Here is a 26,490-nt window from a genome sequence, read left to right on the forward strand (position 1 = left end):
CTACTGGGCTTATATCCCAAGGAAATACTAAAGAAGGGAAAGGGACCTGTGTGTGCCAAAATGTTTGTGGCAGCCCTTTTCATAGTAGCTAGAAGCTGGAAGATGAATGGATGTCCATCAATTGGAGAATGGTTGGGTAAACTATGGTATATGAATGTTATGGAATATTATTGTTCTATAAGAAATGACCAACAGGAGAAATATAGAGAGGCTTGGAGAGACTTACATCAACTGATGCTGAGTGAAACGAGCAGAACCAGAAGATCATTATACACTTCAACAATGATACCGTACGAGGATGTATGCTGATGGAAGTGGATATCTTCAACATAGAGAAGAGCTAATCCAATTCCAATTGATTAATGATGGACAGAATCAGCTACATCCAGAAAAGGAACACTGGGAAATGAGTGTAAACTGTTATTTTTACCTTCTGAATCCAATTCTTCCTGTGCAACAAAAAATTCGGTTCTACACACATATATTGTATCTAGAATATACTGTAATATATTTAACATGTATAAGACTGCTTGCCATCTGGGGGAGGGGGTTGGGGGAGGAAGGGAAAAAATCTGAATAGAAGTAAGTGCAAGGGATAATGTTGTAAAAAATTACCCATGCATATGTACTGTCAAAAAAAGTTATAATTATAAAATAAAATTAAAATTAAATTATTTAAAAAAAAGAGAATATATCCTCATACAGTATTGTTGTTGAAGTGTATATTGATCTCCAGGTTCTGCTCATCTCACTCGGCAACAGTAGATGTAAGTCTCTCCAAGCCTCTCTGTATTCCTCCTGCTGGTCATTTCTTACAGAGCAATAATATTCCATAACCTTCATATACCATAATTTACCCAACCATTCTCCTACTGATGAGCATCCATTCATTTTCCAGCTTCTAGCCACTATGAAAAGGGCTACCACAAACATGTAAAATCCCAACTTCTATAGAAAGTCTTTTTCAAGCTCTCTGAAGACTAGTGCCTTTCCTCAAAGAGGATTTAACATACAAACTCAATATGGGGATAGAAATCTATCTTACACTGCAGGAAAGTAGGAGGGGAATGGGATAACAGAAAGAAGGGGAGTGATAGAAGAGAAGGCATATGGAGGAGAGAGCAGTCAGTAGCAAAACATTTTTGAGGAGGGACAGAGTGAAAGAAAAGAGAAAAGGATAAATGCAGGAGAAGGGATAACAATCAAAGCAATTTTTAATGAGAATGATCTATACAAATTAATATAAGCTATACCACCCCCAACTCCATACCATCAGACACGTCCCTCTGACCACAAGTATTTGGAACAACATTTGCAGAAAACTTGAGCATGAAAAATATTATCATATTCTAAAATACACTTTTGAGTTAAGATTCCAAAAGAGTATTCCTTAATCAGTTCTTCCCTTGATAGTTAGCCATAGTAACTGTAAAAATAATCTTGAAGCAAGTTTCTCTGATAAGATCTCATTTCTCAAACATAAAGGGAACTGAGTCAACTTTATAAAAAAACAAGAGCCATATCCCAATTGATAAATGATCAAAAAATATGAACTATGCCCAAAAGACTATAAAAACACACATATCCTTTGACTAACACTATTAGGCATGAATCCAAAAAGAGATTTTTTTTAAAAAGAAAAAGAACCTATATAACACATGTATATTATGTATATATGTATATGTGAATATATGTACATGAATGCACATGTGTATATACATGTATATACATGTATACTGTATTCTGCATTTTAGGCACAATTCTGTCCGAAACAATTTTAAAACTTAGTATCATTTAAAATCAAAGCAATTTTTAATCTGAGTGCTCTGTACAGATTGACATAAGTTATACCACTCCTATCTCCAAACCAACAGACATGTCCCTGTGACCACAAATATTTGGAACAACATCTATAGAAAACAAGCACAAAAAATATTATAATATTCTAAAATTCACTTTTGGGTTAAGAGTTACTCCAAAAGAGTAGTCCTTAATCAGTTCTTCCCTTGATAGATATACAAAGCATTTATTAAGTGCTTATAATGTGCCACAAATGAGAATACAAATGAAAATTTTAAAAAAGGATATTCCTGGCACTAAGATTCTAATGAAGACAGTCACCTTGTTTAAAAAAAAAAAAGTGCTGAAAAGTAGAGGCAGTGAAGATGGACACAAATAGGAACAAGGTGGAAAAAGTAGAGTAGGAATCATGAAATAGGACAAGTTTGAGGGGACCATGGCTGGAGGACATACTTCCTCTAATAGAGTTTCCGGGTAGAAACTCTTCAGGAAGGGGATGAGCAGGGCTAGGGGCCTAGTGTGCTGGGGGCACACTGATACTCTGAGAAGCTAGGCTGAGTTCAGGTTTGAAGGGACCAAACCCTTCAAGTATTTAGCACCTCTACAGGAACCAAGGGGACCTGCTCCCTCTAATCAATACCCTAATCTCTTTTAAATGAAGACAAAAACAGCACTTCCAGGTGGGCAGTAACCCAATTCATTCAGACCATGAAGAATACAACAGTTTTTAAAAGATAATCTATTATTTCTATCCTTTTTCCATTTTGAAAGGAAAGAAAGGTCTTCTTGATATTGACTTTTTCTGTATTTTTTAAAATCAGGGAATATTATTATGCTACAAGAAATAACAAAAACCGGGAAAGACTTATTTGAAATGATGTAAAACAAAGAGAGCAGAAGCAGAACACTATACACAGTGACACCGGTATTATATGATGAGCAACTGTGAATGACTTAAGTAGTCTTAGCAATACAATGATTCTTTATGTGTGCGCGCACACACACACACACACACCTGTTTCTTCAATATTTTATTTTCTCCAATTACATGAAAAAGTATTTTTAGCATTTATTTTTTAAAATTTTGAACCCCAAGTTCTTTTCCCTCCCTCCCTGTCCAACTATCTCATCAAAAAGTTCAAGCAATTTGCTATAGGTTACACATTTATGGTCATGCAAAACGTATTTCCATATTAGTCATGTGAAAGAAAACAAACCAAAAAAACTAAGAAAAATAAAGTTGTATTTTTTTTAGAGTATACTTCAGTCTGCTCTCAGATGCCATCAGTTTGTTTTTTTTTCCCTGTGGAAGCAGGTAGCATTTTTCATCATGTCTTTTAGAACTGTTTGCATCATGATATTCTGAAAATGCAGTGTTCTCCTGGTTCTGCTTACTTTGCTTTGCACCATTTCAAATGTCTTCCCAGGTTTTTCTGAGAGAATCCTGGCTGTCATTTTTTGTAGCATAATAATATTCCATGAAAGTCATATACCATAACTTTTTCAGTCATTTCCTAATTGATGGGCATCCCTTCAGTTTCCAATTCCTTGCCACCACATAAAGATCTGCCATAAATATTTTTGTACATATGGATTATTTTCCTTTCTTAAAAAAATTTCTTTGGGAAGCACACCTACTCATGATTTTAAAGCTCTTTAAACAGAATTCCAAATTGCTTTCCTGAATATGAATGGTTAAATCAGCTCACATTTTTGAACTTTCAAACAGGGAAAAGTTAGAAAGGATTGCTAAACTACAGAAAATATTTCTTGATATTTCTGAGAAAAATTAAAAAGGAGATTTCAAAAGTGATTGTACATTGGGCGCGGCTTTTTTTTAACAATGAGATGATTCAGAGTTCCAATGATCTTGTGATGAAGAGAGCCATCTACACTCAGAGAGAGGACTGTGGGAACTAAGGGTGGATCACAACATAGCATTTTCAAGTCTTTTTGTTGTTTGCTTGCATTTTCTTTTTTTTTTTCTTTATCCAAATAGCAATTTTATTTTTTTTTATTATAGCTTTTTATTTACAGGTTATATGCATGGGTAATTTTTCAACATTGACAATTGACAAACCTTTTGTTCCAATTTTTCCCCTCCTTCCTCCCACTCCCTCCCCCAGAAGGCAGGTTGACCAACACATGTTAAATGTGTTAAAGACAATATATGTATACATGTCCATACAGTTATTTTTGCATTTTATTTTCTCATTTTTTTCCTTTTTGATTTGATTTTTCTTGTGCACTAAAATAATTATATTTATATATGTATGCATATATTGGATTTAAGATATATATATATATATATATATATATATATATATATATACTATTTTTATATACCTTTTTATTTATAAGACATATGTATGGATAATTTTTCAGCATTGTAAAATCTTGTAAAATCTGTTCCAGCTTTTCCCCTCCTTCCCCTCTCACCCCCTCCCCTAGATGGCAGGTAGACTAATACATTTAACATATATTTTTACCATGTTTAAAATATATGCGATTACTTGCTATCTAGGGGAGGGGGTGAGGGGAAAAGGGAAAAATTGGGACACAAGATTTTGCAAGGATTAATGTTGAAAAACTATCCATGCATATCTTTTGAAAATTAAAAAGCTTTAATTTAAAAAAAAATTATAGCTGTGTGACCCTGGGCAAGTCACTTAACCCCAGCCTCAGAAAAAAATAAAAAATAAATTAAAAAATTATAAATAAAGTTCCCAAATATCAAAGTATATGTTGAGGGAAAAAAAGATTGCACAATATACTGCTTTTTTGAGGGGGAGGGGAACAAATGGCATTACTTACTTCCTTTCCAGTTTTTTCCCCAAAGCTCAGAACACTGGTAATATTTGTATCTTATATTACTGTTTTTCAGAGTTGGAACATAGAAAAAAGGTCACAGAGACAACTTCAAAAGAAAATACCCCTGAAAAAGAATCATCCCATGAAGGAAAGTCTGAGAAGCTCAACAGTGCTGATCATTGCTCATCTACTTGTGGGGAAAGTGAGAGCCAGGAAAAGAATCAGGGGGTGATGTACGAAAAGAATTTGAGAAGCAGGAAGATTCAAATTGGAAACAGCACTAATAAAGATAAGGAATATGAGAAAGCCTTGAGGCGATATTACAAGGACTGTGAGGTCGAGAAGCTTTATAAATGTAAAGAATGTGGGAAAACATTCACTCGCAAGTCAAGAATTATTCGACATCAGAAGATTCACACTGGGGAGAAGCCGTATAAATGTGATGAGTGTGGGAAAGCTTTCATGGAGAGCTCAACTCTTATTTTACATCAGAGAATTCACACTAAAGAGAAGCCTTATAAATGTAATGAATGTGGGAAAGCTTTCACTCAAAATTCAACACTTGTAATGCACCAGAGAATTCACACTGGAGAGAAACCATATAAATGTAATGAGTGTGGGAAAGCTTTCAGTCAGAGCTCAAATCTTATCGTACATCAGAAGACTCATATTGGAGAGAAGCCTTATAAATGTAATGAATGTGGGAAAGCCTTCACTCAAAATTCAACTCTTGTTAAGCACCAGAGAATCCATACTGGAGAGAAACCCTATAGATGTGAGGAGTGTGGGAGAGCCTTCACTCAATACTCAACCCTTCTCAAGCACCAGAGAGTTCATAATGGAGAGAAGCCTTATAAATGTTTCGAATGTGGGAAAGGCTTCAGTGAAAGTTCAACTCTTATCATACACCAGATAATTCATACCGGAGAGAAGTCTTACAAATGCAACCAGTGTGGGAAATCCTTCATTCAGAGCTCAAACCTTATTGTCCATCAGAAGATCCATACGGGAGAGAAGCCTTATAAATGTAAAGAATGTGGGAAAGCCTTCACTCAAAGCTCGGACCTTTTCAAACATCACAGAATTCATACTGGAGAGAAGCCTTACAAGTGTGATGAATGTGGGAAAGCTTTCATTCAGAGTTCACTGCTTATTAGGCATAAGATGATTCACACCGGAGAGAAGCCTTATAAATGCAATGAATGTGGGAAAGCCTTCAGTCGGAGTTCAAACCTCATTGTACATCAGAAGATTCATTCTGGAGAGAAACATCTTGTAAAAAACATGGAAAAGCCTTCTTGTGATATCAAGCAAGAAAAAAATCCCACTGATGAAGAACCTTTTTAATGTAATTGGTTTAAGAAACATTTCTGTGACATAACAACCAGCATGCCATTGGAAATTGAAGAGCAAAAAGGCATTTATTAAGAATTTACCATGTGCCAAGAATTGAACTGATTGTTGGGTCTTCAAGTAATAAAAGATGATACTTCCTACTCTTTAGTCTGATTTAGAGAGACAGCACATTCATATTCAATCAGCTGCAAGATTGGGGAGAGGCACAATATCTTAAGGGTTCAAATATAAGGTCAATGGCAATGTCCATCAATTCTTAGCATCTGGGTTTCTGTCCAATAGGGACTGCCCATCATAATTAGGGTTGGGGAGAGTAAAATTAAGGATCTGAGGGGAAGTATAGATTTTCTTTTGGAGGGGATTGGGATTTAAGGTCTTGTCAGAAATGGAAAGGGGCAAGGGCTACTGACAAAAAGTAGGAGGAAGATGTGTGTGGGGAAGGGAAACTGAGATCCCAGTGGACATCAGTTGGCACTGGACCTTCTAGTCAATCCTGCATGAAGTCTGAAATGATTTGCCAGTGCCAAGACAAAGCTGTCATCTCATGCGGGATTGAATTTTTGGAAATATAATAGATGTCTGAAGGCTTTCCAAGCCTTTTCTTCTAGAAATTCTCCTTCCAATTTTTCATTTGACTTTTTGGATTTCAACACCATGCCTCACTTTGACTCCCAATACAGAAACTCTTTCAGTACCTGGAATCTCCTCAAGAAGGTCCCTTTTGACTTTCTTCCTGACCACATCCTTCTTATCCTTGACCCTTTCTCCCATTAGTGAATTCCTTCCCATGCCTCTGTTTTGTTGAGGGTACTAAAATGACCATATATAAACCTTAATTGTCCTTCCACGCTTTCTTCTAACTTTCTGGACTAAAATACCAAAAACCTATGCGGGTATCTGCATCACTCCTCACCACTCCACTTTATAACTCCCTCCCAATTAAATGTAAGCTCCCTGAGGGAAGGACAGTGTGTCTGCTTGTATTTGTATCGCCAATTCTTAGCACTAAGCCTGATAAACATTGTCGTTAATTGATGATCCTTGATTATTACTGTTACAAAATACAAACTGTACCAACATTAAAGAATTCATGGAAAAGAGGAAAACTAGTCATACTTTAGCTATGAATTTGTGCTTCAAATTCTTTTCCTGTAATAATATTTTCCCTTGATTCACATTTACTGTATATTCAAGAATATACATTTATTGTTATAATTAATGAGTTCAATTTGCTTTCTAACATTTTCTTCTTATGTGTTTCTTAGGGAGTAAAATCTAGCATTCCACTCTCATTGGCACCAAAAAAATTCTATGATAATCATTTATCGTTTTATTTTCACCATCATTTTGCATTTCATGCACTATTTAGTGCATTTAGGCTATTGCACTAATCCTGTACTTCACTGATGGTGATATCTCCTTAGTTAAGATTTCTTGTAGAAAGTGATCCTTGAGCTGAGTTTTCAATGAAGCAAGGGTTGGAAGAGTTGGACTTATTACCATATGGATATGGGGGTGGGGAGGCATCCTGTATTTTAGAGGCAAGAGATGAAGAGAGGCCATTTGGGCAGAAGCATTTTGGATATTTTGGAGGTTAGGACACAGATGAAAATCCATCTGATAAAGTGAGATGTCAGATTTGTAAGAGCAGAATCAGGAGGGAACTGTCTCAAGGAAATTGAGGTAGGAGAGAGAATGCAGTATTCAACACTGGAACACTTACAAAGCTGGCAGTAAGATGAAGAATAGGGAAAACAATTTGGAATTTATCAAGAAAGAAATGGGAGCCAAATTACAAGTGATTGGAAGGTAAAAAATGAGTACAGATTGTAAAGATGGATTAGAAGAAAAGATGTCGTGGAAGTGTTTGTAAATATTAGTTCTATCACATCGTGGCTGATCTCTGAAGCACAACTGAATTAAGTTTGGAGTAGCTTATCTGGAAACATCAGCTGTTGAGCAGTGGAAACTTTTGACGTCAGTAACTGTTGAAACCCATCTTCTGGAGGGCACATAGGAGGTGATTAATGATAAATTGAAATGAGTGAACAATTAGCTTAATCTGACTTTTTTTAAAGAGAGAAAACCAAGTTAAGAGTATCAAAAATACTTTAAAATTCACAAAAATGAGTAAGAAATAAGATACAATTGAAGAGACCCAACTACGTGTGAACAAAACTGATAATTTCAACAACATAAATTTATTTTTACAAAATATAAAATATACAAATGAACAGAACAAGAAATACAGAACTTGAACAACCCAATTTTAAAAGAAAAAACTGAACAAGCTACAAATGAAGTACCAAAGGAAACAAACAAACAAAAAAACCCAGGACCAAATAGATTCTCAAGTGAATTTTATCAGAGGTTCTAAGAACTGTTAAAAGTGAATTTCTGAAAAATCATAACATTCAATTTTGGTGTGTATCAGTCTCTTGTTATATATATTGTTAGCATGAACTGTGAGAGAAACCAGTTGCAGCAACTGATTTCCTTTAGTATTTTCTTTTTTTTTTTTTTTTTCCTTTTTGGTACAGAAAAACTTAATTGGCAAAAAGGAGGATTTCAGATTTTCTGGAATATCCTCTTCCTTATCTAGACTGATAGGTATTTCCCTTTGATTTGTTATACTTACGGAATACATCTTGTTGTTAATGATACCTGATTTCCTTAATAAGTTTAGGATTGTTTTTCTGTTTGTTTTGTTTTTTGGTATGAAAAGCTGCATTGTAGTGAGCAGCCACATTTCCCCCATTATGTTTCATATAATGTATAAATATTGCTTGCTGGATTATGAATGTCTCATCTCCCATCAATTGCTGGGGTACATCACACTTTTGATTATAATAAAGCCTGTCTTTATTTGTGCTAGCTTTTTGGCTACATCTAGTCAAATTGATAAGAAAATTAATGTGACAATTCTAACTACACCGTCTGTACTGGATGACCCCACTGCTACAGACCCCCAACTCAAAGAACTCTTCAAGCATGCACCAATTTGATACCTTTAAAAGAAGGGGGAACTGAAAGAGCTGGGAAGCATTGCAGCCTAGCACTTTTGTGCTCCAGATTGAAACATCTCCAGAGAAGAGTTAGAGTTTTGTGTATTTTTGTATTGTATTGTTGGACTGTTGTTTGTATATGAGTGTCTTGGCTGCCTTTCTTTTGCAAATTTCCAGTTCAATCTATAACAGAGATTCATTCATTCAAGATAAAGGTTCATAAACATAGAGTAAAACTTGAGTAACTGGTGGAATCCCATTCAAAATAATAACAAGAGCCCAACATAAAACTCAAAAATTGTTAGTCAGTAGTCATTAGGAAAGTTAGTGATTCTACTTTTTTTTTTCCTGAGACAATTGGGGTTAAGTGACTTGCCCAGAGTCACACAGCTAGAAAGTGGGTAAGTGTCTGAGATTATATTTGGATTCAGGTCCTCTGGATTTCAGAGCTGTGCTCTATCCACTGCACCACCTACCTGCCCCTGAGAGTTGGTCATTCTAGAACAGAAGCTTCTTGGTAATATTTTGGCAGATTGAAAGAAAAATCATAGCAAGAACTGATGTGCCTAAGTCTATACTTGCCAAATTCTGCCAAACTAAATGGCCACATTATCTTTATTTTATTGAATCATCTTGATCATTATTTGATACATTTTGATATTGAAATTTTATAAAATTTAAAAGGCAAACTAGAAGTTAAATTCCCCAAACAAATGTGTTATTGGCTTATTTGGGCAGAGTCTGAAGTTCACAAAATTTGTCAACCAAATAATTGTGAAAAAAATTAATGAATCTTTCGCTTGGGAAAAAAAATATTTGAAGACAGGTGCTGGCATTCATTGTCACATTTTCCACTTAGTGTCACACTGCTAGTCTCAATTCCACTTTTTAGAAATACCAGAAACCCAGAAGCAGTATATATTTTTAAAAGAAATGATATCACTTTTTTCAACTTTGTCATTTAGTGGCAAGAAAAATATTTCTGTTAAATCCCTTCAAATAATCTCTTGTTAAAATGAGAGAGACAAGAGAAATAAAGAAAGATGGATAAGAGACTCTGAGGCAAGTGTACCACCAGATACAATTATTAGCTGCCTCGCAGTGAAGTTTTGGCTGACTTGGTGGTATCTGTTTATCATTGCCATCATCCTAGACATTAGCATAAAAAAATACTCTTTTCATTCTAGATACACAGCCAATTTTAATATCAAATGTCTCATTAACAAACTTTCAGTATAAAATAAGAAAAAGAATAAGAATTTTTATGCATTTTTTAAACTTTCAAAAGATTTAACCTCTGTCTTCATTCTGGGAAATTGAGAATGCAGAGATAGTCAAATAAAAATGGAAATCTTTGCCCCATTTGCAGAAATTTACGATATTGTGACTAAACTTGTGACTGAAAAATAATTTCTTTACTGTGAATTTCTATACTGTTTTCTCAATGGTTTTTGTAAATGCTGAAATATCCTGCTGAGTTTTGGGGATACTCTTCCCTATAAACTAAAAAAAAATAAAAACTTTGAAAACTTTACATATAAACTGTACCTAGACTCCTTTTTCACTGCCTCCTTTTCTAAAACTGCCACTTATATTTTAGAAGAGAAGAAGAAAAAAGTGATTTAACCAAGTGGGCAGTGTTGAGAAGGCTGCAAAGCATAGAAAAATAGATAGAGAAGCAAAGTTTTTCAGTCCACAGTTTCTAGATTTATCTTGCATTTAAGAACAGCTGTGGGGCAAAGATTAACTTTTCCCTCCAGTTTGGAAAGAAAAAAAGATGTCTAAATCAGAAAGTAAAATTTAATTTTAGGAGAATGTCTCTGTTTTACCTTGGTATTCTGGGGATAATTTTATAGAATTTGTCTGAAGTTAAAGTTTTATCCGATAAAATGAAAAAATTACATGTAAATCTTCACATTTCAATTTTGTTCTGGGAAAAAGTTTGCAATTAATTGATACGTTTAACAAAACTTGGGGCAAATTTGTACAAAATACAAGAGATTTCAGTTGATTAAAAACAAAAACAAAAACAAAAAAAACAATTGTGGAAATAGATTGAGATAGGACTGGGAAATGAAGACTGGAGGGATTGAGAAAGTAGTGAAGGGTTGAATTCGAATGGGGAAAGAGAAATGTAATTTTGGAGGCCATTAATTGAAGACTCTTTTGATGTGCAGCTTAATTAGAAGATAATGATTAGTTTAAGAGTTTGGATTTCCCAAAAAGTCATAATATAAAATGAATGATTTTTTTTCACTCATAATGGCATAATACATGGCCTTCATCTTTATCAGCTCTAAATGTCCAGCAGAGTCAAGAGAAAAGCTGAGAATTAAGTTTAGGATTGCTAGTTGCAGAGTTTAAAGTAAGTAATATTTCACTTAAGGAGATTAGAAAAATTTCTCTGCCTGTAAAATTTTTATTCTATTTTGGAAAAGTGTTTATTTCTCCAGAGTTAAAATTAATTCTGAGATTTCTCATGGTCTCCAAGCTTTATTTAATTGATCTTGATATTTATGTGGATGTAGAAAAGGAACAAATTATGGAGCAATATTGAAGATGGGCAATTTAAGATTTGACTTTATATCGCGTTTTGATAAATTAGGGAAAACGTCACAGCATTCTGAATGGTAAGTGCTAATGCCATTTTTGTAACTAAAGAATAATTTTATTTTCGTCTGAATGTAGTTAATACAGAATGTCAAACTGAAAAAGAGATGAAGTGATTTTCTATATAAGGTCATTCAGAAATGCATCAGATGAATTAATGTGTTGCTGTTGTTCACTTTTGTAGTCTGTCTCGACCTTATTTGGGGTTTTCTTGGCAAAGATCCTAGAGTTGTTTACCATTTCCTTCTCCAGTTCATTTTATAGATGAGGAAAATGAGGCAAATAGAGTGAAGTGACTTGCTCAGAGTCACACAAGTGGGACAGATTTGAATTCAGGAAGATATCTTTCTGCCTCCACGACAGGCACTCTCTCCACTGCATCCCCTAGTCTTCCTTTTATAAAACTACCTTTATCAATTTTTTTTAAAGTTCACAAAAACTTACATGAACTGATACAGAATGAACTAAGCAGATCCTAGAAAATGAACATGAATAATGCTTGATTTTTCCCAATTACATGTAAAAAAACCGATTTTAAGATTCATTTTAAAAAAATGTTTTTTTCCTTCCCTTCTCTTTTCCCTCCTTGAGACAATAAGCACTTTAATATAGATTACACATGTGCAATCATGTAAAACATATTTCTATATTCAATGACTACAAGTATGCAAGTAGAAAGAATGAGAAGGTTGAAAAATTAGAAAGAATGGAGACTGAGCCATCTAGTTGTCCACATAACCAGTACAGCAATCCCAGATCCAAAATAAGCCTAGTTCTGTTCCCACTGGCTGATGGTGGCTGAGTCTAACTAGAATCTACTGGAAAGAACAACAAAGGGTAAAATAAGAGAATTACATAGATCCGAACCCAGGTCAAGCTCCCACAAGATCTAATTTTATTTTTTTTAGACCTGATTACATATGGGTCCAGAATACAACTCCTTGACAGGAAATTAAGGTGGTGAAATAATCTAATCCCTTCTGAAAGTAAGAGTAGCTTAGTTGTAGCATTAATGTAGAAAGACCCCTTCCTGGCAAAGGATGAGGATGAGGCAGAGGAATGAAGTGAGTCCAATGGCAAGCAAGGGTTCATAATTTGAAAACAGACCTCTCTAATTCCTGGCTCATTACTGACTGTGAGGGTTGGTCTTCAATGCGATGTGTAATTCTATTCCACAGATTCTGGGCATTTTACTATTGTTGAGAAAGATTACTTGTGGGAAGTATAAGGCCCTCCCCGAACTCCCGGGAAAGAGATCCTGTCTCACATTTTTAATTCTACCCGCGTGACCACAGGCAAGTCAATTCAGTCTCCTGGTCTCAGTTTCCCCATCCATAAAATTAGAGAGGTCCATTAGCCACTTTCCCCATACTTCTCCAGAAGCAGCTTGAGTTCCCTCCCAGATTTACTGCTATGATCCTTGACAATTAGTTCATGAGAGATCAGGCAGGTAGCTGATCACGGGCAATTTCCTTGTTTCCTTTAGGTCATTTCCCAATAGTAAAATAGCAGAACTGGATTAGATGATCTATAAGGATCTCATTTTCTTTCTGTAGTACTAGGGGTGAGCTTATCCAAATAGATTGTTGGATGAATGATCCCTTTCACTCTCTTTCTAGCACTAGCAAAGGCTGAAAGCTAGAGCACCTTCAAAATCATCTTGTCCAACTTCCTCATTATCAAGAAAATAGTGGAATTACTAGTCCAGTGGAAGAGAGAGGACTTCTCCCATCCTTCAGCTCCTCCTCCCAGTTTTTGTCATGTCACAGACCAAGCTTCTTTTTATTCATCTAATTGGGAGACCTGTCTTTAACACACACTGGGGCTTGGGTTTTCCTGGAACTAGGCCACTAGCCACTGGACCACATGCACTGTATGCATAACAATCAATCAGGAGGCAGTTGAGGCTAGAGGAAGAACACCAGCTTTAGAACTTAGTCTGGTACTAATTAATTCTGTGTCCTTAACAAGTTTCTTCTTCACACTGTTCCTTACTTTTCCTAGAGAGGTACTGTCTCTCAGCACAGTAACAAGAGAACTAGATTAAAAATCAGAGGACAAGGGACCGAATCTGAGTTTTGCAATTGATTATTTCTGTGATCTTGTGCGAGTCACTTAAATTCTTTGGGACTCAGTTTCCTTCTCCGTAAAATGAGTGATTTGGAATTTTGTTGCTGTTTTCGAGTTGTTGGACAGTCATGTCCAATTCCCCATGACCCCATTTGGGATTTTCTTGGCAAAGATACTAGAGTGGTTTGCCATTGATTTGAGATAAATGATAATTAAGGTCCCTTCTCTTTCTGGCTCGGTAATCAACTAAAAAAACACATTTAAAGGTTTGTGCAAACCACTGTATAAATGCTTGTGGTTAACTCTGGAAAAGTATACCTGAACAAGGATACTCACAGCAGGGTGTTTACTCAGTGTGATCGATGAGATAATGGTTCCCTAGTTCACATATACTTAGTACTTAGTGTGATATGGTGATGTAATGGCTCTGCAATTGGCACATGCTCAGTGTGTTACAGTGATATAATTGTACTAAGGTATTTAAGGGTTGAGAGGACTGGAGAGAGAGTGAGATTTGAGTGTGAAGCTAGTCCAGACATTACAAATCTCTAACAGAGAACTGTCTCCTGTGTCCTGTGGCCACAAAAGCTCCCAAACTCAGAAACTCACATCTTGAATCATGAAGGAGGAATAAGATGGTAGCTACCAGTCCTAGTATAGTAGCACTAAGGATGCTTTGGGTTCAGGGCCTCCAAAGTCGCCAGCACTTCAACCAAAGATGAAATAGAAGGTCTAGAACTTGGAACTTCAAAGATTCAAAGGGAAAAGACCTAATCCCAGGTGGACAGCTCAGCACAACTGTAGCAACTGAGGTTAAATGACATATGGCTGACTATTGCCTTTATTTTCCTTCTAATTCTCATCGTTTTGTTTTTCTCTAATTTCCTTATTTGATATGTGGTTCTTAAAAACAAACCTCAAAATCTTAGTCTTTTTAAGTATATAATTTTTCTAATTACATGGAAAAGCAATTTTAAAAATTCATTTTTTGAAATTTTGAGTTCTAAATTCTCTTCCTCTCTCCTCTCCCCCTTCATTGAGAAAGCAAGATATCTAGGGAGAATTGAGAAAATATAAAGAAAAAAAGCTCTATTAAAGGACTTTCAAGTTAATTTAACCAATTTTTTTATTTTCAAGAAGCTGTTTGTCAAGCATCTGAGTGATCAAGTCAAGGGAATTACACATTTGGTCCACTAGGTGGCCTGGGCTAATACTAATACCACCAAGTCATTCCCTGAGCTAAGTCAAGCAAAACTCCTTAATTTTCTGGATTTTTAGAATCAGGGCCTGGACTGTGTCCATCCTCAATCTAAGAGGATTCAATCAGCTCTTGTTCTGTGCAATGTGATTCTACATTGGTCAGGTCTTATCCATCTCAATTCTAAAATCACAGAGACTTACTCAGCTTCCATGTTCTTAGAGAACCTTGGGTGGTGACCTTGTGACCACTAGTGAATCCCATTTCTGATACTATGTTAGTGTTTGTAAGAACAAACCCCAAAACCTGAAAACGTTTTAGAAATAAATTTATTAGGTCATTTGGAAGAGGAGGACACACCGGAAAGAAGGTATGAATCCCTGTCATCCAGGCTCTGGTAGGTTTATATTATATATGATTTAGACAAAGGTACCCACACATAAACCACATGTACACATTAAACAATTTTGCATCTTGAAATCAAGGTAAATTGAGATGGAAATGTGTAAATGTAAACATTCAATAAAATGTGGGCAAAGTTAAAAGAAAAATAAAAAACAAAATGTGGGCTTGGATGAACTCAAAACAAGACCGGGTTGTCAAGACACATATCTAAAACCTGGGAGACTCCAAAATTCCTTATAGACATCTCTGAAATTCCTGGAGAGTTATTAAGGTCAAGGAGACATTCTGGGTGCAAACAATCTTTAGTTAAATTTAAACAGTATAAGTTTTATGAACAATAAAATAAAACATCCATAGGTGATATGTGTTTTGTCTTTCCTTTGTCCAATAGAGACAACAATGAGGTTAAAATATGACCTGTTCTTCCCTTCTCCACCAGCTCCTTTATCATTAAGGCATCTACTTGGACAAAAATTTTAATTTTGGTAATTTTCATCTTTATTCCTTTCCCGTGGCCTGCCTTCCTCACCAATGTGCTCTTTCTGTGTTCCCTCTTCAGTCTTCATTTTTATTCAGCTATTTCAGACATATTTGACTCTTCCTAAACCCATTTGGGTTTTTCTTAGTAAAGACTCTGGATTGGTTGGCAATTTTCTTCTCCATCTCATTTACAGACGAGGAAACTGAGACAAATGGGGTTAAGTGACTTGCCCAAGGTCACATAGCTAGTAACTGTCTGAGGATACATTCAAACTCAGGAAGATGAGTCTTCCTGATTCCAGGCCAACCTCTCTTAAAGATGCTATCTAACAGCTCTATTCTTCCTTTAATCTTATCAAAATATAAAACCATTCATTTTCCTAGATTATGTCAATTCTGAGGGGGTTCCTTGTTATTTTTGCATCAAAAAATGCAAATAATAAGAGATTCACATTTATCTGCTTCCATATAACACCTACTTCTCTTTTTTCTTCTAAGTAATATCCACTTTTAATTCTTTGGAAACTAATTACAGATTTCACTGCTGTAATGCTAACAGACTACTAATATTAAAAATTAGGGGACACTGAAAGAGCTTTCACAGCTAGATAGGAGACAACTCAGAGATACCCATTACAAACAACTCCTGAGCAAGAATTCCTGACCACACCTGGCAGGTGATTACCAAACTTTTGTCACAAGACCTATTAAATCCCCTCTCGTGACTCTTTGAGACAGTCCTAATTGGACTATCTTTTCTTATTATTTATATACTCAGGACTTAATCCAGTAATTGGTCACTATCATTGTAATTGTAATAATCCACTGTAAATGATCAGCAATAAATACTTTTGCATTCTTCCATTTCTGATTCTGTTTCATCTGTCCAGGAGACTTCCTCAAACTCATTTCCATAAAAAGTCTCTTTTTCCCAGAAGATTCCTCTTCTGTATAAAAGCACAAGAAGGTTTTCCCATATTTCTTATGGTTAACAAAAATTTCTTCTCTCCAAAACGAATTCTATACTGTTTTTAAAGGCTGAGCTCAGAATGAAGCTTTTACTGTAGCGATGGGATCCCTCTCCACTGGGAATCTCGTGATGGACAATAATGTTTAACTGTTCAATGGACGCTTGTCCACATGCTTTACTTTTCCACATTCTCTCCTTCGTGCTTCCTTTTGTGTACGGTCAGCAGGACCTTTCTCATAAAGGCTTTCCCACATTCATGGCATTTAAAAGGCTTCTCCCCAGTGTGTGTCCTCTGATGGCGTACCAGGTTAGATTTTTGATTGAAAGCTTTCCCACACTCATCGCACTGGTAAGGCTTCTCCTCTGTATGGACTCGCTGGTGTTTGATGAGGGTTGAGCTCTGAGTGAAGGCTTTTTCACATTTACTACACTCATAAGGCTTCTCTCCAGTGTGAATTCTCTGGTGTTTAACCAGAATTGAGTTTTTAAGAAAGGCTTTCCCACAGTCACCACATTTGTAAGGCTTTTTTTTAGAATGCGACATCTGCTGCGAATCGGGCGTCGAGTTCTGACTGCAGATGACTTTCTCGCATTTATTATTTTTGCCAGGGTTCTGTTCAGCATGAGTTTTCTGGTGCTCATTCAGCGTTGAATTTTTACGAAAGGCTTTCCCACATTCATTACAAATATAAGGCTTTTCTCCAGTATGGATCATCTGATGGGAAATAAGGGTGGAGCTCTGATTAAAGGCTTTCCCACAGTCCTCACATTTATAACGCTTCTCTCCGGTATGAACTTTCTGGTGGTTGAAAAGGCTTGAGTTTTGATTGAAGGCTTTCCCACAAGTATTACACTTATAAGGCTTCTCTCCACTATGAATCTTCTGATGTTGAGTAAGGTTTGACCTCTCTATAAAGGTTTTCTCACAGGTATTACATTTATAAGGCTTCTCTCCACTATGAATCCTCTGGTGTTTAATGCGGGTGGATCTGTGACTGAAGGTCAACCCACATTCATCACATTTATAAGGCTTCTCTCCAGTATGGATTCTCTGGTGGTTGGACAGGGTCGACCTCTGAGCAAAGCTTTTCCCGCACTCCTTACATTGATAAGGCCTCTCTCCAGTGTGAATTCTCTGGTGTTTTAAAAGGGTTGCATTTTGGGTGAAAGCTTTCCCACACTCATTACATTTATGAGGCTTCTCTCCAACATGGATCTTCTGATGGAGATGAAGTTTTGCAATCTTAAAGAAAGCTTTCCCGCACTGCTCACATTTAAAAGGTCTCTTTCCAGCGTGGATCTTCTGATGTTGAATAAGTCTTAAGTTGTCCGGGAAGATCAAATCACATGAATTACATTTATAAGCCTTCTGAATAGCACGGATTTCCTGGTCTTCAGAAGAGCTTGGATTTTGAGGGGAAGCTTTCTTCCCTTTCTTATGTTTATGATTTTTGTCTCTCGTTTGAACCTTCTGGTGTTTGGCAATTTGTGTCTCGTCGCTTTCCTGTTTTACTTCCTCATTCTCCTGTTTTATTTCCTCACTTTTTATCTGGATTTCACTTTTGCCCCACATCCCAAAAAGAGAGGAGTAATCATCAACACTGCTGAATGTTTCGCTCTTCACTTTAGGGGATGATTCCTCCTCTGGCTCATTCTCAGTCTTGATCGTGGACTCTAAATCTGAAAAACAGTAATATAAAGTGTGAATGTCTGATATATGTTTACTATAAAGTAAAATTTCTGAACTTTGAGAATGGAAACTAGGGAGAAGTATTACACCTTGCAAATGGTACCTAGTGAAAGATAACAGGGAAACATTTCTTGAAATCTCTTTTTGGGATCTCTAGAAATATTGAAAAATGATCTTTTTCAAATCTAAGAAACTTTTCCAGACTTTTTCTGTTATGATTCTTACAAGGTACTGAGTTAGTGGGATTGATAGAGACAATAGTTATCTAATTTAGTGTGGTTCAATGTGATTGATTTAATCCTACAAGGAGATGTTATGGGCCAGAACTTGAAATAAGGTACTGAGTGAAATCAAGGAGACAATGGTTAAATCTAGTTTAGCTTTGATTTAATCCTACAATAAATAATGGTTTCCTAGTGATGTAATGATTGGTGTGTGCTCAGTGTGGGGCATGTAAGGAGGAGGTTTCAGGGCCAGAAAGGACAAGCTCAGTAGAAGCTCATTCGGAGGAAGCTAGAGGTAGAAGCTGGCTCTCAGAACCAAGGAGAGAGATAGGCCTCTAGGATAGGCCCCAAGAAGGAAACAATATTTTTTAAAATTTTCTTTCTTTTTTAAAAAAATTAATTATAGTTTTTATTTACCTGATATATGCATGGGTAATTTTACAACATTGACAATTGCCAAACCTTTTGTTCCAATTTTTTCCCTCCTCTCCTCCCCATAGCAGGTTGATCACTACATGTTACATATATTAAAGAAGGAGACAATACTTTGAAGGAGAAAATAAAGGAGTTAGACTTTAACTCCTGGCTGCATTCAGAGGGATTACACTGAACTGAAACGAAGGCTGCCTCCAGAAGGCCCCCAAGAAAACTGCTCCCAGAGAAAATTATATTTTAGAGAAGAATATTACATTTTCCCTATTTGAAAAAAAAGGCAGAATGTGCAGTGAATACAGTGTCAGTCCTGAAGTCAGGAGGACCTGAGTTCAAATCTGGTCTCAGACACTTAACACTTCCTAGCTGTGTGACCCTGGGCAAGTCACTTAACCCCAGTAGCCTCAAGACAAAAAAAAAAAATAGAAGACCAAGAACACAGATCTTTCTTAAGGAAATGTGTTTAAAAAAAAAAAAAAGAGTAACCAATCCTTGAACAAAAGTGATAGCTTACCTTTTTTCTTCAAAAACATTTTAATGACCATATTTTATTTTTTCCCCTTAATACTGTTTTATTTTTCCAATTACATGTAAAAGTAGTTTTCAACCTTCATTTTTGTAAGATTCTGAGTTCCATGTTTTTTCTCCCTACTTTCCCTTCCCCTCTCCTCAAAACTGCAGACAATCTAATCTAGGTTATACATCATTTTTTTTGTTTTTTTTTCCCTTGAGGCTGGGGTTAAGTGACTTGCCCAGGGTCACACAGCCAGGAAGTGATAAGTGTCTGAGACCAGATTTGAACTGGTGAATTCAAGGCTGGTGCTCTATCCACTGCGCCCCCTAGCTGCCCCAGGTTATACATCATTTTGAACATGTTTCCATATTAGCCATGTTGGGAAAGAAAAATAAGAACAAAAGGAAAAAGCCATCAGAAGAAAAAAGCAAACAAAAAAAGACAAAAACAGCATGTTTCAATTCTCATTCAATATCCATAATTCTCTCTCAATGCAGTTGTCATTTTCCATTCCAAGTCTACTGGAATTGTCTTGGATCACTGTATTCCAGAGCAGAGCTAAATCTCTCGTAGCTGAACGTCACGCGATCTTGCTATTACTGTGTACCATGTTCTCCTGGTTCTGTTAGCGCCAGTTCATGCAAGTCTTTCTGGGCTTTTCTGAAATTTGCCTGCTCCTCATTTCTTACAGAGCAATATGATTCCATTACATTCATATACTAAAACTTGTTCAGCCATTCCCCAATTGATGGGCAGCCACCACAAAAAGAACTGTTACAAACATTTTTGGGTCCATGTGGACCTTTCCTCCTCTTTTATGATCTCTTTGGGATACAGAACCCGTAGTGACACTGGTGGATCGAAGAGTGGGCAGTTCTATTGCCCTTTGGACATAGTTCCAAATTGCTCTCCAGAATGACTGGATCAGTTCACAACTCCACCAACAATGCATTGGCTTGACCATCTTTCAATGACTTAAGATATGACCTACCTAGCTTCATTTTCCTTGCTTCCATACAGAAGGTAATATTATTGATCAGAAGAAGGAGGTCCCCTTGGTCTGAAGGAAATCCAGGAGGCTTGGGGGCATTGGTCACTTCAAAAAGACTTGCTTCTCCATTTGTCTCTGGGGCCTTCTCACGGTAACATTTTGACTCCACTCCCTTTTCCACCTATGAGTTCCCGACCAGAGCCTCCATTTGAGAAAGCACCCATATTGGCCATGATCGCTTTATACCTGAACACCCTTGGGTATTTCACTACCTTCCCATTCAGTGCTTCCCTCGCCAACATTTCAGCAACCTTTTTATAGGATGACTCTCCTCACTGAAAGTTAAAAACATCTTCATTTATACTTATATTCCAGTTTTCAGGGAAAGAGTAGTTTTTACTCTCTCACTCTCTCTTGGCTTTTCTCCTACCTATCCAACCAGACCTCTGTCTTCTTTGCTGGATCCTCCTCCAGATCACATCCTCTAATCTTAGAGAACCTTCAGGATTCTTTCCTGGGCCCTCTTTTCTTCTCCATTTATGTCTTCACTTACTGGTCTCATGAGCTCCCACGGATATAATGGCCATCTCCATGTTGATGCTTCTCACATCTACCTTTCCTGTTCTCACCAAACTCTCTGATTACATTCAGTCTCACGTCTTCAATAGCTTTTCAGGCATCGTGAGCTGGATATTCAGAAGGCATTTTAAACTCAGTATGTCCAAAAACAGAGCTCATGATCTTTCTCCTTAAACCTTCCTTATTACTGTAAAGGGCAATACCCTCCTCCCAGTCTTTCAGACTCATAAGGTAGCAATTTTCCTTGAATCCCCATGCCCTCTCAAGCCCCATTCCCTATATCTAAGCTGTTGTAAATTGCAATTTAGCCACATCTCTCGAATGTGCCCCCTTCCCTCCTCCGACATGGCTCCCACCCTGGTCCAGAGCCTCCTCACCTCACACCTGGACTATTAGCAGTAGCCTGCTGGGGGTGATCTACTTGCCCCCAAATTCTCCCCACTCTAGTCTGGTTCCCATTCATCTACTAAGGTGGCTATCAGATTAGGAGACACCCCCTTCCCCTTCACTAACCCTAATGCCTCCAGGATCAAATACAAATGCCTGTTTAGCTTTTAAAGCCCTTCCTAACCCGCCCCTTCCCACCTTTCCAGGCTTCTCCACTGTGCACTCTGTGATCCACTGACAGGGGCCTCCTGCCTGTTCCACAAATAAGACAATTCTCTCTGCACCATAAAGGACCTCTGGCTGCCCCCTCTACTTGCAATGCTCTGGGTCCTCTGCACTACTGATTGCCCCGTCTTCCTTAACTACCAGATAAAATCCTACCATCCTCAGGAAGCCTTCTCTAACCCCTTTTTATTTCAACGCATATAGTAGGTATATAATAAATGCTTCTTTATTGATTGATGATTCTTGTTTCAGGCACATAATAATGCTCAATGAATATATCTGTCAAGGGTAGGAATGATGTTAGTTTGAGAATGTAAGCACAAAAATGTATTTTAGAAAAGGGACCCACTTGTGGAAAAATGTTTGTGGCGGCCCTTTTTGTAGTGGTGAGAAACTGGAATGGATGTCCATCCATTGGGGAAGGTCTGGGTAAATTGTGGTATATGAATGTTATCGTTCTGTAAGAAATGATCACAGGAGGATTTCAGAAAGGCCTGGAGGGACTGACATGAACTGATGCTGAGTGAAGGGAGCAGGAGCAGGAGATCGTTGTACATGGCAACAGCAAGATTATATGACGATCAATTTTGATGGACTTGGATCTTTTTAAAAATGAGATGATTGGGGCCGCTAGGTGGCGCAGTGGGTAGAGCACCAGCCCTGAATTCAGGGGGACCTGAGTTCAAATCTGGTCTCAGATACGTAACACTTCCTAGCTGTGTGACCCTGGGTAAGTCACTTAACCCCAGCTTCAGGGAAAAAAAATGAGATGATTGAGACCAGTTCCAATGATCTTGTGATGAAGAGAGCCATCCAACATCCAGAGAAAGACCTAGGAACTGAATTGGATCACAACATAACATTCTCACTCTTTTAGTTGCTGTTCGCTTGCATTGTTTTCTTATTTTTTGATCTGACTTTTCTTGTGCAGCAAGAATGTTGTATAAATATGTTTATACATATTGGATTTAATGTATATTTTAACATGTTTTTTAAAATGTATTTTAATGTTTTTGTTTGTTTAAGATTACTACAAATAGAGGCCGCTAGGTGGCGCACTGGATAAAGCCCCAGCCCTGAAGTCAGGAGGACCAGAGTTCAAAAGTGACCTCAGACACTTAACACTTTCTGGCTGAGTGAGCCTGGGCAAGTCACCTAACTCCAACATTAAGGGTTTATTAGATGGATAGCGATTAAGTAAAGTGAAGGGAAGAAAGGAATGAAGCAAGCATTATTAATCATCTCAGTTATGCGATCCTGGGCAAGTCACTTCACTGTTTGCCTCAGTTTCCTCATCTGTAATATGAGCTGGAGAAGGAAATGCTAGCTTTTAAGGTCACTTTATAGGTGACTGTTTAAATTGAGCAAGTTTGTCATGAAGACTTGCTTATTTGCAGACTCCAAGCATTGTTCCAGGTTCTGTCCTCGAGAGCCAATCACAACAGTTAAACTCTCTTCCCATCTGTACAGGGAGCTCTTTTCCTATCAGTCCTTAAATCCCTGCTTCCTCCAACCAATCCTCACAGGACAAGAAGTGCAGACTCTTCCTCATCCTGGCTGCCCTTTCTTCTGAACATCCTCATTTGATGGTGTTCTCCTGACTCAGGAAGCCAGACCTGACAAGCACTGGCTCCCTCTGCTCCATCTTCTGGGAAGCCATTCCCTGCTCCATGTGGGCCCAGGAGGCCACAGCATTTGGGGCTCTCATTTCACCTGCTAATTTACATGGAGCTTACAGTCCCAGGTACCTGGAAGAACATGGCTGGCTCTGATCTCTTGTGAAATTTCCCCCAACTGTCTCGCATATGCTGATCTTTTTGGATCCTGATTCTATCACCCAGTGTTAGCCATCCTCCAGGTTTGAGTCATCTGACCATTCTTTTGTATAGCATGTTTATCTTTGTCAGAGAGAAAAACCAAACAGAACAGGAAAAGGAACATGTGTCACTAATGTGGTGTTGATGGGCGGGCAGATCCAACCATTCTGGAGAGCAATTTGGAACTATGCCCAGAGGCCTGTCAAACTGCATCCAGCAGTGTCTCTACTGGGCCTGTACCCCAAAGAGATCATAAAGAAAGGAAAAGGACCCACATGTGCAAACATGTTTGTGGCAGCCCTTTTAGTGGGAACTGAGTGGATGGCCACCATTTGGAGAATGGCTGAATAAATTATGGTATAAGAATCTATAAGAAACGATCAACAGGATGATTTCAGAGAGGCCTGGAGAGATTGACATGAACTGATGCTGAGTGAAATGAGCAGAACCAGGAGAGCATTGTACATACAACAAGATTATGTGATGATCAGTTCTGATGGACGTGGCTCTCTCCAACAATGAGATAATTCAAGGCATTTTCAATAGACTTATAATGGAAAATGCCATATTCATCCAGAGAGAAAACTATGGAGATTGAATGCAGATCAAAGTTTAGTATGTTTGCCTTTTTTTGATTGGTTTGTTTATTTTTTCTTTCTCCTATTTTCTTTCTTTTTTAGTCTGATTTCTCTTGCACATGACAACTAGAGAAATGTATTTAAAAGAATTGCATATATTTCACTTTTATCAGATTAGTTGCTTTCTTGGAAAGGGGGAAGGCAAGGGAACATAATGTCTTGTAGAAATAAATGTTAATAAAGAAGATCCAACTCACTTCCAGTTGATCAGTGATGGACAGAAATAACTACACCCAGAGAAGGAACACTGGGAAATGAATGTAAATTGTTAGCACTAATATCTGTCTGCCCAGGTTACTTATACCTTCGGAATCCAATCAATACTTAACGTGCAACAAGAAAATGGTATTTACACACATATATTGTATCTAGGTTATATTGTAACACATGTAAAATGTATGGGACTGCCTGTCATCGGGGGGAGGGAGTAGAGGGAGGGAGGGGATAATGTGGAAAAATGAATACAAGGGATAATGTTATAAAAAAATTACTCATGCATATATACTGTCAAAAAAATTATAAAAAACAAAAAACAAAAAAAGAAATAAATGTTAATTTATTGATCTACCTGCCATCTAGGGGAAGGGGTGGGGGAAGGAGGGGAAAACTTGGAACAGAAGGTTTTGCAAAGGTCAATGCTGAAAAATTACCCATGCATATGTCTTGTAAATAAAAAGCTAAAAATAAATGAATATTTTTTTTAAAAAAGAAAGAAACATTAAAAGTTATCTTTGCATGTGTTTGGAAAAATAAAATAATATTAACAATAGTTACTTTTCAAAATTTTAAAGCAGCATATGTCCGTGAAGCATTTCTTTTAAGGCACAGAACAGAAAGAAATACAGTGATAGAAATGGAAACGTTCTTTTAGTGAAATGAACAGTCCAGAGAGAAAGACAGCCATCAAAATAGAGGTGCTTTGTTTAGGTACAGAGAGAAACGGATGAGTGTTAAGATAGAAACACAGCCTCAGAAATGGAAGCATCATGTTACCTAGGGATGGAAGCAGAAGGATGTCCAGATGCAAGGACAGCCCCAGAAATGAGAACATTCTTTTTTAGATCCAGAAGGGAATAGAAGAATGTCCAAATGGAAACACTAAAGGAGAAATTGAAGAATTTTTTTAAGTATCCAAGGAAATAAAAGGAAGTTCAGCCAGAGAAAGTGAGGCATTTTAGTTGATTGTTTTTTTTTGTTTGTTTTGTTTTTTTTTTTGTTTGTTTTTTGTTTGTTTGTTTTTTTTTAGCTAAGAAAGAAAAGAGGCAAATCCAGAGAAACACAGCAATGGAAATTTATGCATTCTTTTAGGTACAGAAGGAAATTCAAGTAGAAACATGGCCATAAAATTGATGGGAATTTTTTTTTTTAAGCATAGAAAGAAAAAGGTTTTAAAAAGTCCAATTAAGGACACAATTATAAAAACTGAAGGGTTTTTATTTTTTAACATACAAAAGGGAACAGCAGAATGTCCAGAGAGAAATACAGCCATGGAAATGGAAGCACTCTTAGTGGGGAAGGAATGGAGGAGGCACAGAATCTGGAACTCAAAGATTCAAAAAAAAAAAAAAAAAATGCTCAAAAATAAATAAATAATTTTAAAAGCAGAAATGGAAGCATTCTTTTTGAAGCAAAATAGAAAAAGAAGAAAGTCCAGATGGAAACACAGACGTGGAAATTTAAGGGTTTTTTTTTTTTTTTAATATATAGCAGTCCAGATAGATATACTACTGTAGAAATGGAAGCTTTCTCTTTAGAGTAAAAGAAGCTAGGTAAAAGAAAGCAGTCCAGATAGAAACTCAGACATCAAAATTAAGGCTTTTTTTTTTTTTTTTTTTAAAGGGGAAAGGGGTTGTTAGATATAAAAAGGAAAAGAAATAAAGTCCAGACTGGGAAACAATCATACATAGTGAAACATTTCTTTAGGTCCAGGAGCTCCCGCAGAAAACTCAGAAATAGAAACCAAGGCACTTTTTTGTTTGAATGAATGGATGGGAAGGAACAGGAAGAAATCTAGAAAGAAATGGAAGCATTTTAGGTAGGGATGGGAACAGAAGAATGTCCAGATAAAAAGACAAACATAAAAATTGAAGGAAAAAAATAGACAAGAGATTCTCCACACCTTTGAAATGGAAGCATTCTTTTAAGCACAGAAGGAAGGTCAGATAGAAACATGATAGATATTCAGAAAAAAAACAATTTTTTTTTTTTTGCTACAAGATGAGATGTAACATAGTTCAATTAAAAACACAGCTATAGAAATTGAAGAATTTGTATTTATAAAAGCAAAA

At 36.9% G+C, this 26,490-nt stretch overlaps 2 protein-coding genes across 3 annotated transcripts in view; one reads left to right on the forward strand and one right to left on the reverse strand.

The window, feature by feature from the left end:
- LOC141564468 (uncharacterized) overlaps positions 1–11,014 on the forward strand; it is a 47,543-nt gene extending 36,529 nt beyond the window's left edge. The window contains exon 3 of one of the 2 annotated variants that reach the window (XM_074306987.1): positions 4,973–11,014. In XM_074306987.1, coding sequence (XP_074163088.1) covers positions 4,973–5,958 — 986 coding nt within the window. In that variant the 3' untranslated portion in view covers positions 5,959–11,014. Of the gene's footprint in view, positions 1–4,684 lie in introns of both variants that reach the window. The other variant, XM_074306985.1, reaches the window with a different exon arrangement.
- Positions 11,015–15,167: 4,153 nt separating this feature from the next.
- Positions 15,168–26,490, reverse strand: part of LOC141562595 (uncharacterized) — a 173,344-nt gene continuing 162,021 nt past the window's right edge. The window contains exon 5 of the mRNA XM_074302601.1: positions 15,168–18,385. Within this exon, the coding sequence (XP_074158702.1) occupies positions 16,881–18,385 (1,505 nt within the window). The 3' untranslated portion in view covers positions 15,168–16,880. The remainder of the gene's footprint in view (positions 18,386–26,490) is intronic.

Source organism: Sminthopsis crassicaudata, chromosome 3 (genome assembly GCF_048593235.1).
Source record: "Sminthopsis crassicaudata isolate SCR6 chromosome 3, ASM4859323v1, whole genome shotgun sequence".
Taxonomy (NCBI): Eukaryota; Metazoa; Chordata; class Mammalia; order Dasyuromorphia; family Dasyuridae; genus Sminthopsis; species Sminthopsis crassicaudata.